The sequence below is a fragment of the Apium graveolens genome, chromosome 6 (genome assembly GCF_009905375.1).
Source record: "Apium graveolens cultivar Ventura chromosome 6, ASM990537v1, whole genome shotgun sequence".
NCBI classification, from domain to species: Eukaryota; Viridiplantae; Streptophyta; class Magnoliopsida; order Apiales; family Apiaceae; genus Apium; species Apium graveolens.
In genome coordinates, this window is record NC_133652.1 from 49584003 (window position 1) to 49596548 (window position 12546).

Below are 12546 nucleotides of genomic sequence, written 5' to 3' on the forward strand. Positions count from 1 at the left end.
ACCATCTGAACCTACAGTGCGGCCTTCATCTTCCAAACCTAAGAGGACTAAGAAAGTACCTCAGACACAACAGAAGAGAAGGAGATTCATTCTGCGAGATGAATCAGATGCTGAGGAACAGGTTCCTGTAACAGAACCTGTTATTTAAGAAGCTGAGAAGGTCTCTTCTCAGAAGGATGATGATATTGGGAGTTCTAGGCCTCTAAAAAGGCTTAGAAAGCATAATTCTGATGATACAGCTCCTAAAGTCACCTTAAAAGCTAAAAGATTCAAAATATTGGCAAAAAGGCCTGAAGATTCTGGTAAAGGAATGGAAACAGCAGCTAAGGAAGGGGATCAGGAATCTATGATCTCACAAGACCCTGTTGAAGCTCATAATTCTCCTAGTGTTGATTCAGATCCTCATGCCACTCATCACTCACCACTACATGAGCCATAATCTATTCACATTCCTACACCTCCAGTATCTCCAGTAAATACTGATACTCAGGGGCCAAGTGATGAAATTGACATTCATAACTTGGAAGTGCCTTAACTTTTGCATGTAGAAGCTCCAACAACACAAGTCACTCCACCAGCAACACCAATTCCTGATGCTGATTTTAATCCAGGATTACCTACAACACCTTCTCTGCATCTGGATACTGAAGATCAGATTTTAGGTGAGCATCAGAATTTAGATGTTGATCAGAACTTAGTTGGAGATCAGTCCTTAGAGGATGATGTTGAAGCATCCATAGCTTCTCATACTGTTCTTGTATCAGAAGATGCTGAAGCTGTTGACTCTGTAAGTTCTGATGCTGCTAATGCTGAAGTTACTGGTGAAGCTGCTGCTACAAATGTAGATGCTGATGCAGCTGGTTCATCAGGACATGCACCTCAACAAACTGTTCATAAAGCTGAGATAGTCAAGAAGTTTGTTACAGGGGAAGCACCAGTACCTTGGAGAGAAACTCCTAGAGGACAAAGTGGACTAAGGAGTGGAACACAGTTACCTTTGTTCCTTCTAAAAAGATTCTTGCTGAGCATCTTGCAAAAGCTGATGAAATGCTGATCAATGATGATTTCAAGACACAACTGAGAGTTACTGCATTGAGTACAAGACACCTTCAAGGTCAACACTCAATAACTCATGACAAGGTGAATAAAATTTAAGAAAACTTGATCCAGCAAGATATGAATCTGAAACTTGAAAAGAAAAGGTTTTTCCAACCTACCTTTGACAAAATTGCCTACATCGAGAAAACCCAAGAGAAGCAACAGTCTCAGATTGATGAAATTTTGAAGAATCAAGCTTCTCATTAAAATCAACTCAATGAGATCCAATCCTTAGTGGAATTGCTTGTCTCTCTTCTTTTACCTGCTGATGCCAAAAAGGGGGAGAAAGTAATTAAGTCCAAATGCAAACCACCATTTAAGACACTGAAGAAAAAGGATGATGGTAATGACCCGGGAAACTCTGGAATGGGTGGAGGTCATGGTCAAGGTAAATATCATTCATCAAGTAAAGCTGGAACTATAAGTCATAGGACAAGTTCTGATACTGGGAGAAGAATAACTTCTGATACTGCTAAAAGGATAAGTTCTGATGAATTTTCAGAACTTGATGAAGAAATTTTAAAACAGTTATTTCTGAAGGAAAATCCAGGAATGGACTTTGAGAGTCTAATGGAAGAAGAAGCTAGACTTAAGTTAGAAAAGGTCAACTCCAAATCTGAAGCTTCTGTTGTTAAAAAGAAACTTCCTACGGCTAAAGGCATTGTGATAAAAGAAAGGACAAATCCTGTGGCAACCAAGGCCAAATCACAATTGCAGATAGATCCAAGGTCCAAGGGCAAATAAAAAGTTGGTGAACCTGTAAAGGTTTATGTGCCTCCTATGGATGAAGAAATAAGATGCTGATCTTACTCTGATTTCAAGGAAGATTTCTAAGACAACCTCTGACATGGCTCAAGTTGTTCAAAGTTAAGATATAGTTAGTTCTGATATAACAATGAAGCAAGCAACCTCTGACATAGCTCAAGTTGGCTTGATATCAGAAGATAAGTCAAAGGAAACCTTTAACATTGCTCATGTTAAATCCTCAAAGTTACTCCTACCAGGATTCACTAAAGCCAAACAGACTCAACCTTTGAAGACTGCAGCAAGTGATTTTGAAGCAAGAGTGGTTACTGGAAAGGAAGCAAGAGATAAATCTGGATTAGGTAGTGTTGATGAAAGAAGAGTGTAGAACACAACCAATGATCCAACTTCCTTAAGTGAACCAGGTGTTGGAGCAACTCCTGAAAGATTGAATCAACTAGAATCTGTACAGATGGTCTACCATACCTTCTTGAAAGAACACATCTTGTTATATTTCATGACAGATGGAAGGGTTTACCATATAAGGGAAAATGTTATACCACTGAAGTAGTTTGAGGAACTAGAACATGTTTTATTCTTATTTCAAGTGAATGACAAAATAATAGAAAGTGCTGCAAATTATTTGAAGACTCAAATTCAGAGACAGAAAAGGCTTTATTCTGTAAAATCTGACAGCACATATTGTCCCAAGTACAGAGATCACAAGGGTGACATTTTTGATATGAAACCTAATACTGCAAAGATCAGAACATATCTTGGTATCAAGGGACTTGAATTCAATCTAGAGTCTGACAAAGCCTATGTCATAAGACTAGATCAGGAGTTGAGAAAAGCAAAAATTAATGATCGCAGATATGCTATCTTTTAAACTGGTGAAGATACTGCAGAACTTAAAGATGCTAAAAGGAGGATGATTGATGAACTCAGATATGCTGAGAGATGTTTGTTAAAGAACTATATCAGAACAACTCCTGACATCAAAGAGATCAGAAAGTGAAGCCAAGTCAAGATCTACAACTGTTCAAATTCTGATATGTATACAGACTGAAGTTGTTATCAGAAGTTAAAGTTGGTAAAGCTTTAAGGACTGTAAGTTGTAGTTATCTGGTCAAATTCTCATGCATTTGTACGTAATATTTTTGACATCATCAAATATCTGTTAAACTTGTATATTATGCTAATTTACAAGTTGGGGGAGATTGTTAGATATATTTGATAATGTCCTGCCTAATATGATTTATGTTTAGTTTTCAGATCTTACTTAAACAGGACAAATCAGTACTTAACTGAAATCAACACTTATACTGAAGTCAGAACTTAAGTTATCAGTACTTAAGATTCAGGAGATATTTATCAGGAGATAATATCAGGACTTAAAGAAAACTTTCAGATAAGGAAGACGACTGATTGAAATGAAAGAAGATCAAGACAAACGTAAGAAGAGATATGCATGAAGAAGGAATTCTGTGAAGAAAGGAATACTTGGAAGAAAAGATAGCCGATTGATATATTTTAGGAAGCAGAATTATATTTCATATAAATTAGCGATTATCTTGTAACTGTGTGATATATAAACACAGACGTAGGGTTTACACTATAAGTGTTATCATTATAGAGAATATTATTTATTGTAACCCTAGCAGCTCTCGTGATATTTGTTCATCACTGAGAGAGGACAGTTCTACATTGTAACAGAGTTTAATAAAGTTTGTTTTCCGTTAATTGTGTTCTTTGAATTCGATTTGATTGTGCTATACACTGTATTCAACCCCCTTCTACAGTGTGTGTGACCTAACAAAAACCCACTAAAGAATTATTTTCATAAGAAGGTGTATATCACCAAGGAAAACTATTTTTGAATAAAACATAATTATCATATATGACGTTTTACGTAAGTTTATCATACAATCATTTCATACTGTACATTATTATGCCGGACATTATAGCTCACACTTATTTTCTTAAAATTGACACAACACAACAGTGAATCAAGATGCCTATCATGAGACACACAACCGGGAAGCGGGTAGGAAACGGCCAGTTGTTCCGTAGGTTGTTTGGTGCTGTACCACAGGTAGACCGAATAAGCTGGATTTGTTTTCAGTTGTTTTTAGTTCGACTTATTTACAAGTATGACTTATGTAAGGTGATAAATAAGAAACAAATATTCGGCCGACGGATTAGCCTTACTTAAAGGTTATTCCCCGGTAAGACTTAATTATTTTTGGGTTGTAATAATTATCACTTTGTGGTTTGACTTACTCTAGTAATGAATGGTTCGTTTCCAAGACAATAACATGTAAGTGTGTGTGTGTGTGATAAGTGTAGGGTCGTAAAGTGTGAGTATTTATATATTGTGATGTGAGGTATGTGGTTTATAGTGATTAAGATGGCGTGGCCTCCGAGATCCCTGACCCCGGATTTTGGGCCACACTGAGGATTCTATCTGGTAGAAGATCAGGGTGATCATGGCTCAGAAGAATTTTGAATAAGCTTAGAGTTGAATAAATCTGTTTGGATAAAAATACTCTAAGTCAAGATCTCTACAAGTCATAGATTTGGTGTTATAGAGAAGTCATTCGAGAACTCCAAATGACTTATCGAGAAGTCATGAAAGTTACTAGAGAACTCAGAGAGATATCGACAAGTCAAGAAGACATGAAGGTTGGAGATATCGACAATTCCTATCTTATAGGGAGTTTGGAATAACAAAAAAGTGTTTATTTCCTTAATATACAATGCAATCATTTTTTTTATTTTTTATTAAAAATAATAAATAAATAGGAAAATTCAATTATACGTCCGTGAATTATTGACGTTTTATTATCTAGTTACCTAAACTAAAGGTTTTGTATTGCAGGTCACTTAACTTTTAAAATTTTTGATTTAAATTCTTCCGTTAAAAAAATTATAACGCCGTTAGAATAAAAAACTAGAGTTTTTGATATTGACACGAATCAAAATAATTTTGAAAGTGTTAGTAATATCCAAATTTAAAATTTAAGTAGTTAAGTTGAAGTTCGAATCACCAACAATATTTATGTGATACCAATTTTCACAAATTAGGTCCGACTCAAAAGTTCATAAATTTAGTTTTCTAATAGCATCTCCAACAATCCCCTAATTCCCTCCTAAATATAATATAAAAAATGTGATTATTAGCAAGTTAGTGTATAGATTTTTGTGTCAAACTCCAACAATACTATTTATCTCAACTCCTAAACTATACAATGTTCATATTTGAAATTTTACAATTTCAAAAATTTGAATGAAACATGTGCATGTAGATGTTTTATAAATAAAAAATAAGTTAAGAACCATACATCGACTCTTAAAATAAAGAAAAGAGAAGAGGTTCTTAAGGATTCAAGAGCCACCAAGAATCTTGTTGGGGCTCTATTTTTTGTCGCACTCTCTATATTTAGACTTAAAAATTTGTTTAGAAAGTATAATAAAGAACCGAATTCACATCACTAATACCTTCAATATTATTTTGATTCACGATAGTTTTGTGATTTTAACGTTATTACAATCTTTTTAACTTTATTAATTTGACAGAAGAACTTCCTTAATAATACTCTCTCTGTCCCTTAATATTTTTCCCATTTAGACTTTTGGTATTGTTTAGGGTAAACGATTGACTGCTAATTTACGTCTAATCTATAAGATCTAACCATGAGTAATTTTGTTGAATTCGTATTTATGAGTATTTTAATATAATAAAATTTTTATATTTAATACTAATACAAAATTAAAAATATTAATAATAAAAAATGTGCATTAACAAACATCTACAAAACAAATAGAAAACATTGTTGGGGATGGAGTGTGTCCTAAAACTTTCGGGGAAAAAAAGTGTCCCAATAATAAAACCACACCTAAGAAGCGGGAGAAGGCCGTGCTTATCTTTAGCGCCAACATTTAAAGCGTGCACTACACGCGCTAGAAAGGCACGTAAAGCCGTCTTTCTCCCACGACATCTACCTGTCTTCGGACAGCACGTGTCAGGAAGCTGTGGTGGCCTGCTTTAAACTCCACGTGGCACAATCTTACTAGCTCAGTTCATTCCGTTGCATTCAATCCCAGCCGTTTAATAACATATATATAAATGCATTCACACACAACATTACATGTATAGTTAAAGTAGATGAGAGAAACACAAGTCTCAGATAGAAGACTTTGGTGATTCACACACAGGTATGTTTCTTTCTTATCAATCTTTTTACTCTATGTATATCTTTTTACTTATAATTTCATGTTTTTATATAGCTATTAATTACTTTAATTTGTATATTTGGGTATTTTTGTATAGTTTATCTTGGAAATTACAAGTTTTAAGTTTATGTTTTGATGTTTATGGAGTTTAATTATGGGGCTTATTGCTTTTGAGTTTGGTTTAGTTGGTTAAAGTTTGAATCTTTATTAATTGGATTGGTTTCTCTTTTGATTTTTTGATAAATAGTTAAGTTTTTTTTTGTTTGAATTTGTTTGATTTGGTTTTGTGGGCTTCATTTTGGTTCTTTATGTTGTCTATTGTTTGAAAATTCTATGTCTTATAGTATGTATGGGCGACTTAAAAGTCTTTATGAAACTAGTTTCGGTAACAGTTGTAGCGTAGGGGTAAGGTTTAATTATGTCCCAACACTGTTCTGAGTGTGACATATGGGGTATGTTTGATTTGGCTGGCTTCGGTTTGATGCATTATGATTTATGACCGAATAATTTATATATACCGAGAAGGTGAAGTGAGGTTAGAGCACCTGAGTTACTTGCGAAGAATTTAAGTCATAGTAGCTTAAGATTTATTATTTTGTTTAATTGAGATTCTGGTTTGATGGCAAGTTGAATTACTTGTGTAGTTACGTGACTAGTCAATGCTCCAGGTTACGGTAGTTGATTTGATGTATGGAGCACAGACCAAGTTTAGAATGAGTCAGATTCTAGAGAATAAGAAGTATTTTAATTGTCTAGATATCATATTGGAAGGTTGATAAGATGAAAACTGAATCTGCAGTTTGAGAGTAAGGATATTTACGGAAGAACCTAATTATGTTGGAACTTAGAACTAAGGTTGACATGATTGCAGCAAGGAGCCTGATTTACTCGGATTAAAAAAGAATCATCTCTTTCTTTTGAATATTAGCATAAATATATGCATACTTCTCTTTGTTAGATACGTTGGTAATCGAAGGTCCTTTTTTCTGAAAGTTGAGGTAATTTTATACATTGTTAGACGGGGCTGATGGAGATGCACCCTTTTTTATGGATGCATGATAGATCAATTTTTTTAAAAACTTGGAACATTTTTGCCTGACATTTACTAACACCTCTAGCTTATTTCTTACACTGGTGGCTGTTTATGTCACTGGCACGCCAACCCCATAAATCCCAGGTATTATGCCAGTCGTTATGTATACTTAAGAATGCTACTTTATTGTTTAGTATATTATGGTAATGGTCCTCCATTATAGCAGTGTTAGTAATTCACTGTAAACCAGCATATTACATGCACATATAGTTGCATTATATCTTGTAAATTGTAATATATGTTTCGTTATATTAGGGGTATTCTATTTTAGATCTGTACTGTATTAAAAAATTACTGAAAACTTATGTTCGAACGTGGATTTAATTTATCTAAGCATGTTTTTTGTATTTGCAGTATAAATTCAAAAAGTATGATCATTACTGATATGCCTTATCAGGTTTTGGCAACCATTTCAAAGCTATAGTAAAACTGCTTATGATAATAAGCTTAAATGAAAATTTACAAAGGACTAAAAGTGATATCATGTATTCATGCGGATTCACTATATTGTCTCCAACTTAAGAGTATGTACTTGGTTTATAGTCTCCGGTAGTGTGATTATGTCAACATTTTAGTAACTAGTGGAAAACTGAAGCTAAGTATTCGAGCAAAAATCTAAAGCTGTGCATCATGGACGCCATTGTCAATTTATTAAATGTTTAGTGCTCGGGGCCACTTGCCTAAGCTAATTTACTTGCAAGTCATGAAAAACCCACCTAATATTTAAATTTGTTCTGAAAACTTGTCTTTAAGTTATTTTTGCGACTTATAAATTCTTTAAAACTTGACCAGACACTCCGTTTGTTCCCTAAAAACCTAAATTTATGTGGCAGGAAATAACCATATTAACTAAAATAGAGAAACAAAAATAAAAATTATATGTTTTAAATGTGGATGATGATATTATCTTTTGTATACAAAAAAAGTTACAAAACTACAATTATTAGTCCAAAAAAGACCTCATATCAACTTATAACTTTAAGTTGTTCTTTTAACATGCAAGTAACCATTTTACTTATTACAAAAACTCATATTTTTTAATTTAAAGTCAAAAGGCCTTAACTTAATCTAAATCCAAACATGCTCTAAAACATAACATAGAGTTGTAACAAAAAAATTGATATACATGTGTGTACTTAAAGTATTTAACTAGCTGTGCAACTTCCTTTCCTGCGATGGATTTTTACCTGTCAGGTATTTCTGGTACATTACTCATTTTTAGTATCTTTTTTGGTCTTAACAATGAAAATGAACAGGTCTCGAGTTTACTCAGTTGATTGCTGAAAGGAATCTGGCTTCAGACTGATGCTCAAAATTGGCGATTGTTGTATGCATTTTAGGTGGTGTTCAAATGCCATCGTTGAAAATGAAAACCAAGTCTATTGCAGGATGTCAACGAGATAAAAATGGTTTACACATTTGTCCGACATCCATGATATCAAAGAATTCTCTCTCCCATTCCCACATTTCTCAACAGGAGTTAGATTTGGAGACGTGTACTCAGAATGAACAGGATGGTGAGTGTTGAGTGTTTCTGCAAGTGCTACCTGATTTATACTAAAGATAATTGTTGTTCCCTGAATTTTTTTTTTATTGCCAGGTCGTGTCTTTAAGTTGTGTTTATTGTTCTTGTAGTTCTCTCCAACAATATAGATCCCCTACCTGATGCTGGTGAAGCTAGATGCAATGGAATAATGCTCAATGGAGGAAATTTACAGGTTCATAAACAGCTATCTGCTTCAGATGACATGGGCACTAATTTGGGAATGGTAAATACTTAATATTCTGTACATTTAGAAACTTAACAGTTATTTACCTATATGGTAATTATATGTACGGAAAAAGTTGTCCTCCCGATCTTACAATGTCATTAATTATATTCTGATCTCGCTAATGAAAAGGTAAATGCAACTGATGCCTACAATTTACTGCAGATTCTGGGTTCAGAGTTAGTTCCCTGCACTTCGAACTTAGGAACAGTCTTCTTGCTCAATATGCAGTCCACTGCGGAACGTAAGGAACCAGATTTTCTTAGTGTTGGAGGTAAAAATCAATATGTACCCATTTTCAGGCATTCAATAGCGAGGGAAATAAACAATTAATTTGACTTAAAATGGAAACTCCTTGCCTCACTTATGTAGGAAGTAATGAAGAGCTTGGCATTTCACCACTGAGAGCGGATGGCAGTGATGATTATGGCAGAAGTTCATGTGAAAATCAAACTTGCAATATATCAGACTTCAATATTGCAGACTTGATTTTTTCTGAATCACCTACCATAAACAACTGTCCATATAGTCTGAATGGAGGTGGTACCTATCATGATTACCAATGTGATGTACGGAGCTCATGTTTAGATGAAGAACTCATGATACTACCATTCCTTGAGGATTCTTTGGAAACTAACAATGTGCAGGATAACTCATTATGTGAAGACAGCATCAGCGACTCGGCTGATTCAAGCTTATATTCGGCAATCCACCAGTTGAAAACTTGCAACAAGGAATCTGTTAATATTTGTCAAGATTTGGATCAGGCAGAGTGCTTAGATACTGACATTTTTTTCAGAACAAATCCGTGGCCGACTAACACAATTTCAAAAGAACTGTTAAAAAAGAAGTCCAACACATTAGTACTTGACTTGGATGGTATGAATCAAATTAAGCCCTTTGGTTCTTTTTACTGGTTCAATGCAATTACTTTTACACCAGTAGATGTTTATGACTAAACCTACACAGGTGCTTTAAGTGTGTGATAATATATATTTTTTAATATAATAAAAATTAATTTTTTTAATAGTATAGTAAAATCGATCATGTATATTTACACAAATCAGGCTGCTGCTGAAAAATGGAATTCTCAAAAGAAAAGAAGTTCTATGTTATGGTTATTATTTAATGTATTATATATATATTTGTTTCGCGTTGGAGTTTCAGTGAGAAACTAGGGTAAATGTAATTCCAGATACATCATATACTGATGCTTATAGACCTATTTAAATATGATGATATGTTTATGTATTTGAAAATTATATATATATTTGATATATTCTAGGTTACCCTGAGATGTTTCTTTTCTGAAATTGACCTCATATTAACTTTACAGTTTACATGCTTGAAAAAATAGGTGTATAAAATAATGAGTATTTGTTCTTTGCAAGTTGAAACATTTAACTTTATTTGTTTTATGTATACAGAAACACTTGTCCACTCTACACTTGATCGTTGTGATGATGCGGATTTCACCTTTCCAGTTTTCTTTAACACGAAAGAACACATTGTTTACGTAAAAAAGAGGCCTCACCTCCATGCATTCTTAGGGAAAGTGGCCGAGATGTTTAAAATTGTAGTCTTTACGGCCAGTCAAAGCATCTACGCAGAACAACTTCTTGATATCCTGGATCCAGATCGCAACGTAATTTCGCAGCGAGCATATCGTGAATCATGCATATTTGCAGATGGAAGTTACACCAAAGACTTGACAGTCTTGGGTATCGATCTTGCAAAGATTGCCATAATTGATAATTCTCCGCAGGTACTTTTGCTAAGTTGCATTGATAGTTCCTTTTGATAGCTATAGAAACAAGTACCGAGAATTGATTAACACACTTGGAAGCTATCTTGTCCGTATCAGTTGTTTAGTTCATATTATTTCTCTATTTTGGTTATTTCTGCCCGGTGCAACCACTGGAAGGATTTTGAAGAATAATTAATTGGCAAACTTAAAGAAATTGTCTGTTTAGAACTATGATGTTCATACTCTTTTAGAAGGATCGGATACGGACACCAATCAGAGTGTCTGATTCTTTGAACACTAAAGTGAAAGACTCGGGGACACGTTTGATAAGGATCCGATCCTTGGATTTGGACACACAATTATTATTTTTGATATATTATTGATAATTTTTATTAACAAATACCTATCATATAAAATACTAACATATAAACTTTTGAAAAACAAGCGTAAAATTATATTTATTATATATATAAATTTATAATAGGTAAAAGTTAAAGGGTTAAATTATATTGTATAACAAACAATTAAAGATAAGCATTTTCCAGATGTCATTTGGATCCGGATCCAAGTGTCGGTGTCGTGTCCTGTAGGCACGGTACGGCAAGGTTTACCGAAGAGTCTGAGCATCAAATTTCTGCGTATGTAGAAGTATAAAACCAAAAAATTTAGGAAGCATATCTACTTAATAACTGTTTGCTATTACTAAGGCTTCTGGTGATTGTCTCAGGTTTTCCGTTTGCAAGTAAATAATGGAATCCCAATAAAGAGTTGGTTCGGTGACCCATCAGACTCTGCATTAATTTCGTTGCTTTCCTTCCTAGAGACCCTGGTTGATGCTGAAGATGTACGCCCCATTATTGCAAAGAAATTTGGTAACATGGAATAAGAATCCTTACTCCATAGCCATTCCTCAAATCTCATTGTTTCAACTTAACGAGTCCTTCCGGCCTTCTCCTTACTAGCATAAAAGATCTCAAATCGTTTACACTCAATCTTCTACTTCATTGAGCTAACTATGTTACCTGCGATAAAAAAGTTGATATAATAACTCTGGGTCAGTTCGAAGTACTTGGCAGCTCCAGTTTAGAGTTCTAGACTTTAAACAATCCCATTAGGCATTAAATATAACAAAGGCGAGCAGTATCTCAAAGGAATTATTTATATATGGCATTGTACAGTTATAGAAACTTGAATATCTTTAAGGTGTGTATACAAACCAGCTTGGTGTGCAGTTAATTGTTTGCCTGATTACAGTTTAATTGCCTAGTAACTTTCACTTATTAGATGTTATGCAGTAGTGTTCAATGATTCAGTGTGAAATCATACACATGAATGTACTTCGTGTTTCTCATATAGGTTTACCTTGTTGACAAATGTCAGGGCCGTGCAAATTTATTCTTGTAAACTCTTGAGGCCCATTTCATTACTATGAAATATATTCATGATATTTATACCTTATAAAGTTCATGTTGAGCTACTTGAGCCTATTGGGCTCGTCTAATAACCAAATTATCACCTTCTTCGGCTAGATCTTCCAACCTTTTCAAAATTACAGTTCACTAAGGCACTAAGAGGCTTGACCCAAGTTTTGGAGTTTTTGCCCCAACCTAGGTTAGGGGTCGTTACACCATAAGTTGCTTCTGAAAAACGTAATAGGCTAATGCGGCTCGCTTTTCAAGCTCTGCCCCCTTACTCAACCTCTCTCTCTATAGAAAAGCCCTTTCTCCTTTTTTCTAATAAGGTCCGTTTTGAAGCCAATAATTTTATTTAAAGCTATATTTTTTTTAAGGGGAATATGAATGTTCTATTATGTTCCGTCAACACATAAATGAATCATACGATTTTCTGCTGTAGAAGTA

The 12546-nt window shown here is 34.2% G+C and overlaps 1 protein-coding gene across 2 annotated transcripts; it reads left to right on the top strand.

Moving 5' to 3' along the window:
- Window positions 1-5919: 5919 nt before the first annotated feature.
- On the top strand, window positions 5920-12164 carry LOC141666593 (uncharacterized). 2 transcript variants are annotated; one of them, XM_074472670.1, is made up of 7 exons: window positions 5920-6060; window positions 8428-8688; window positions 8807-8940; window positions 9106-9214; window positions 9313-9819; window positions 10368-10705; window positions 11415-12164. In XM_074472670.1, exons 2-7 carry the CDS (start codon window positions 8523-8525, stop codon window positions 11571-11573), a joined length of 1413 nt encoding a protein of 470 aa, XP_074328771.1. In that variant the 5' UTR covers window positions 5920-6060; window positions 8428-8522; the 3' UTR covers window positions 11574-12164. The 2 variants fall into 2 exon arrangements, with proteins under 2 accessions (XP_074328771.1, XP_074328772.1); XM_074472671.1 differs by lacking the exon at window positions 5920-6060 and having other exon boundaries at window positions 8553-8688; window positions 8772-8940.
- Window positions 12165-12546: the final 382 nt, after the last annotated feature.

What these genes read in the sequence shown, in the direction of transcription:
- LOC141666593 (XM_074472670.1), top strand. Translation starts at nt 8,523, where the DNA reads ATGCCATCGTTGAAAATGAAAACCAAGTCTATTGCAGGATGTCAACGA. An exon ending in TACTCAGAATGAACAGGATG is followed by an intron (nt 8,689 to 8,806) that starts GTGAGTGTTGAG and finishes TTGTTCTTGTAG; the next exon opens with TTCTCTCCAACAATATAGAT. An exon ending in TGGGCACTAATTTGGGAATG is followed by an intron (nt 8,941 to 9,105) that starts GTAAATACTTAA and finishes AATTTACTGCAG; the next exon opens with ATTCTGGGTTCAGAGTTAGT.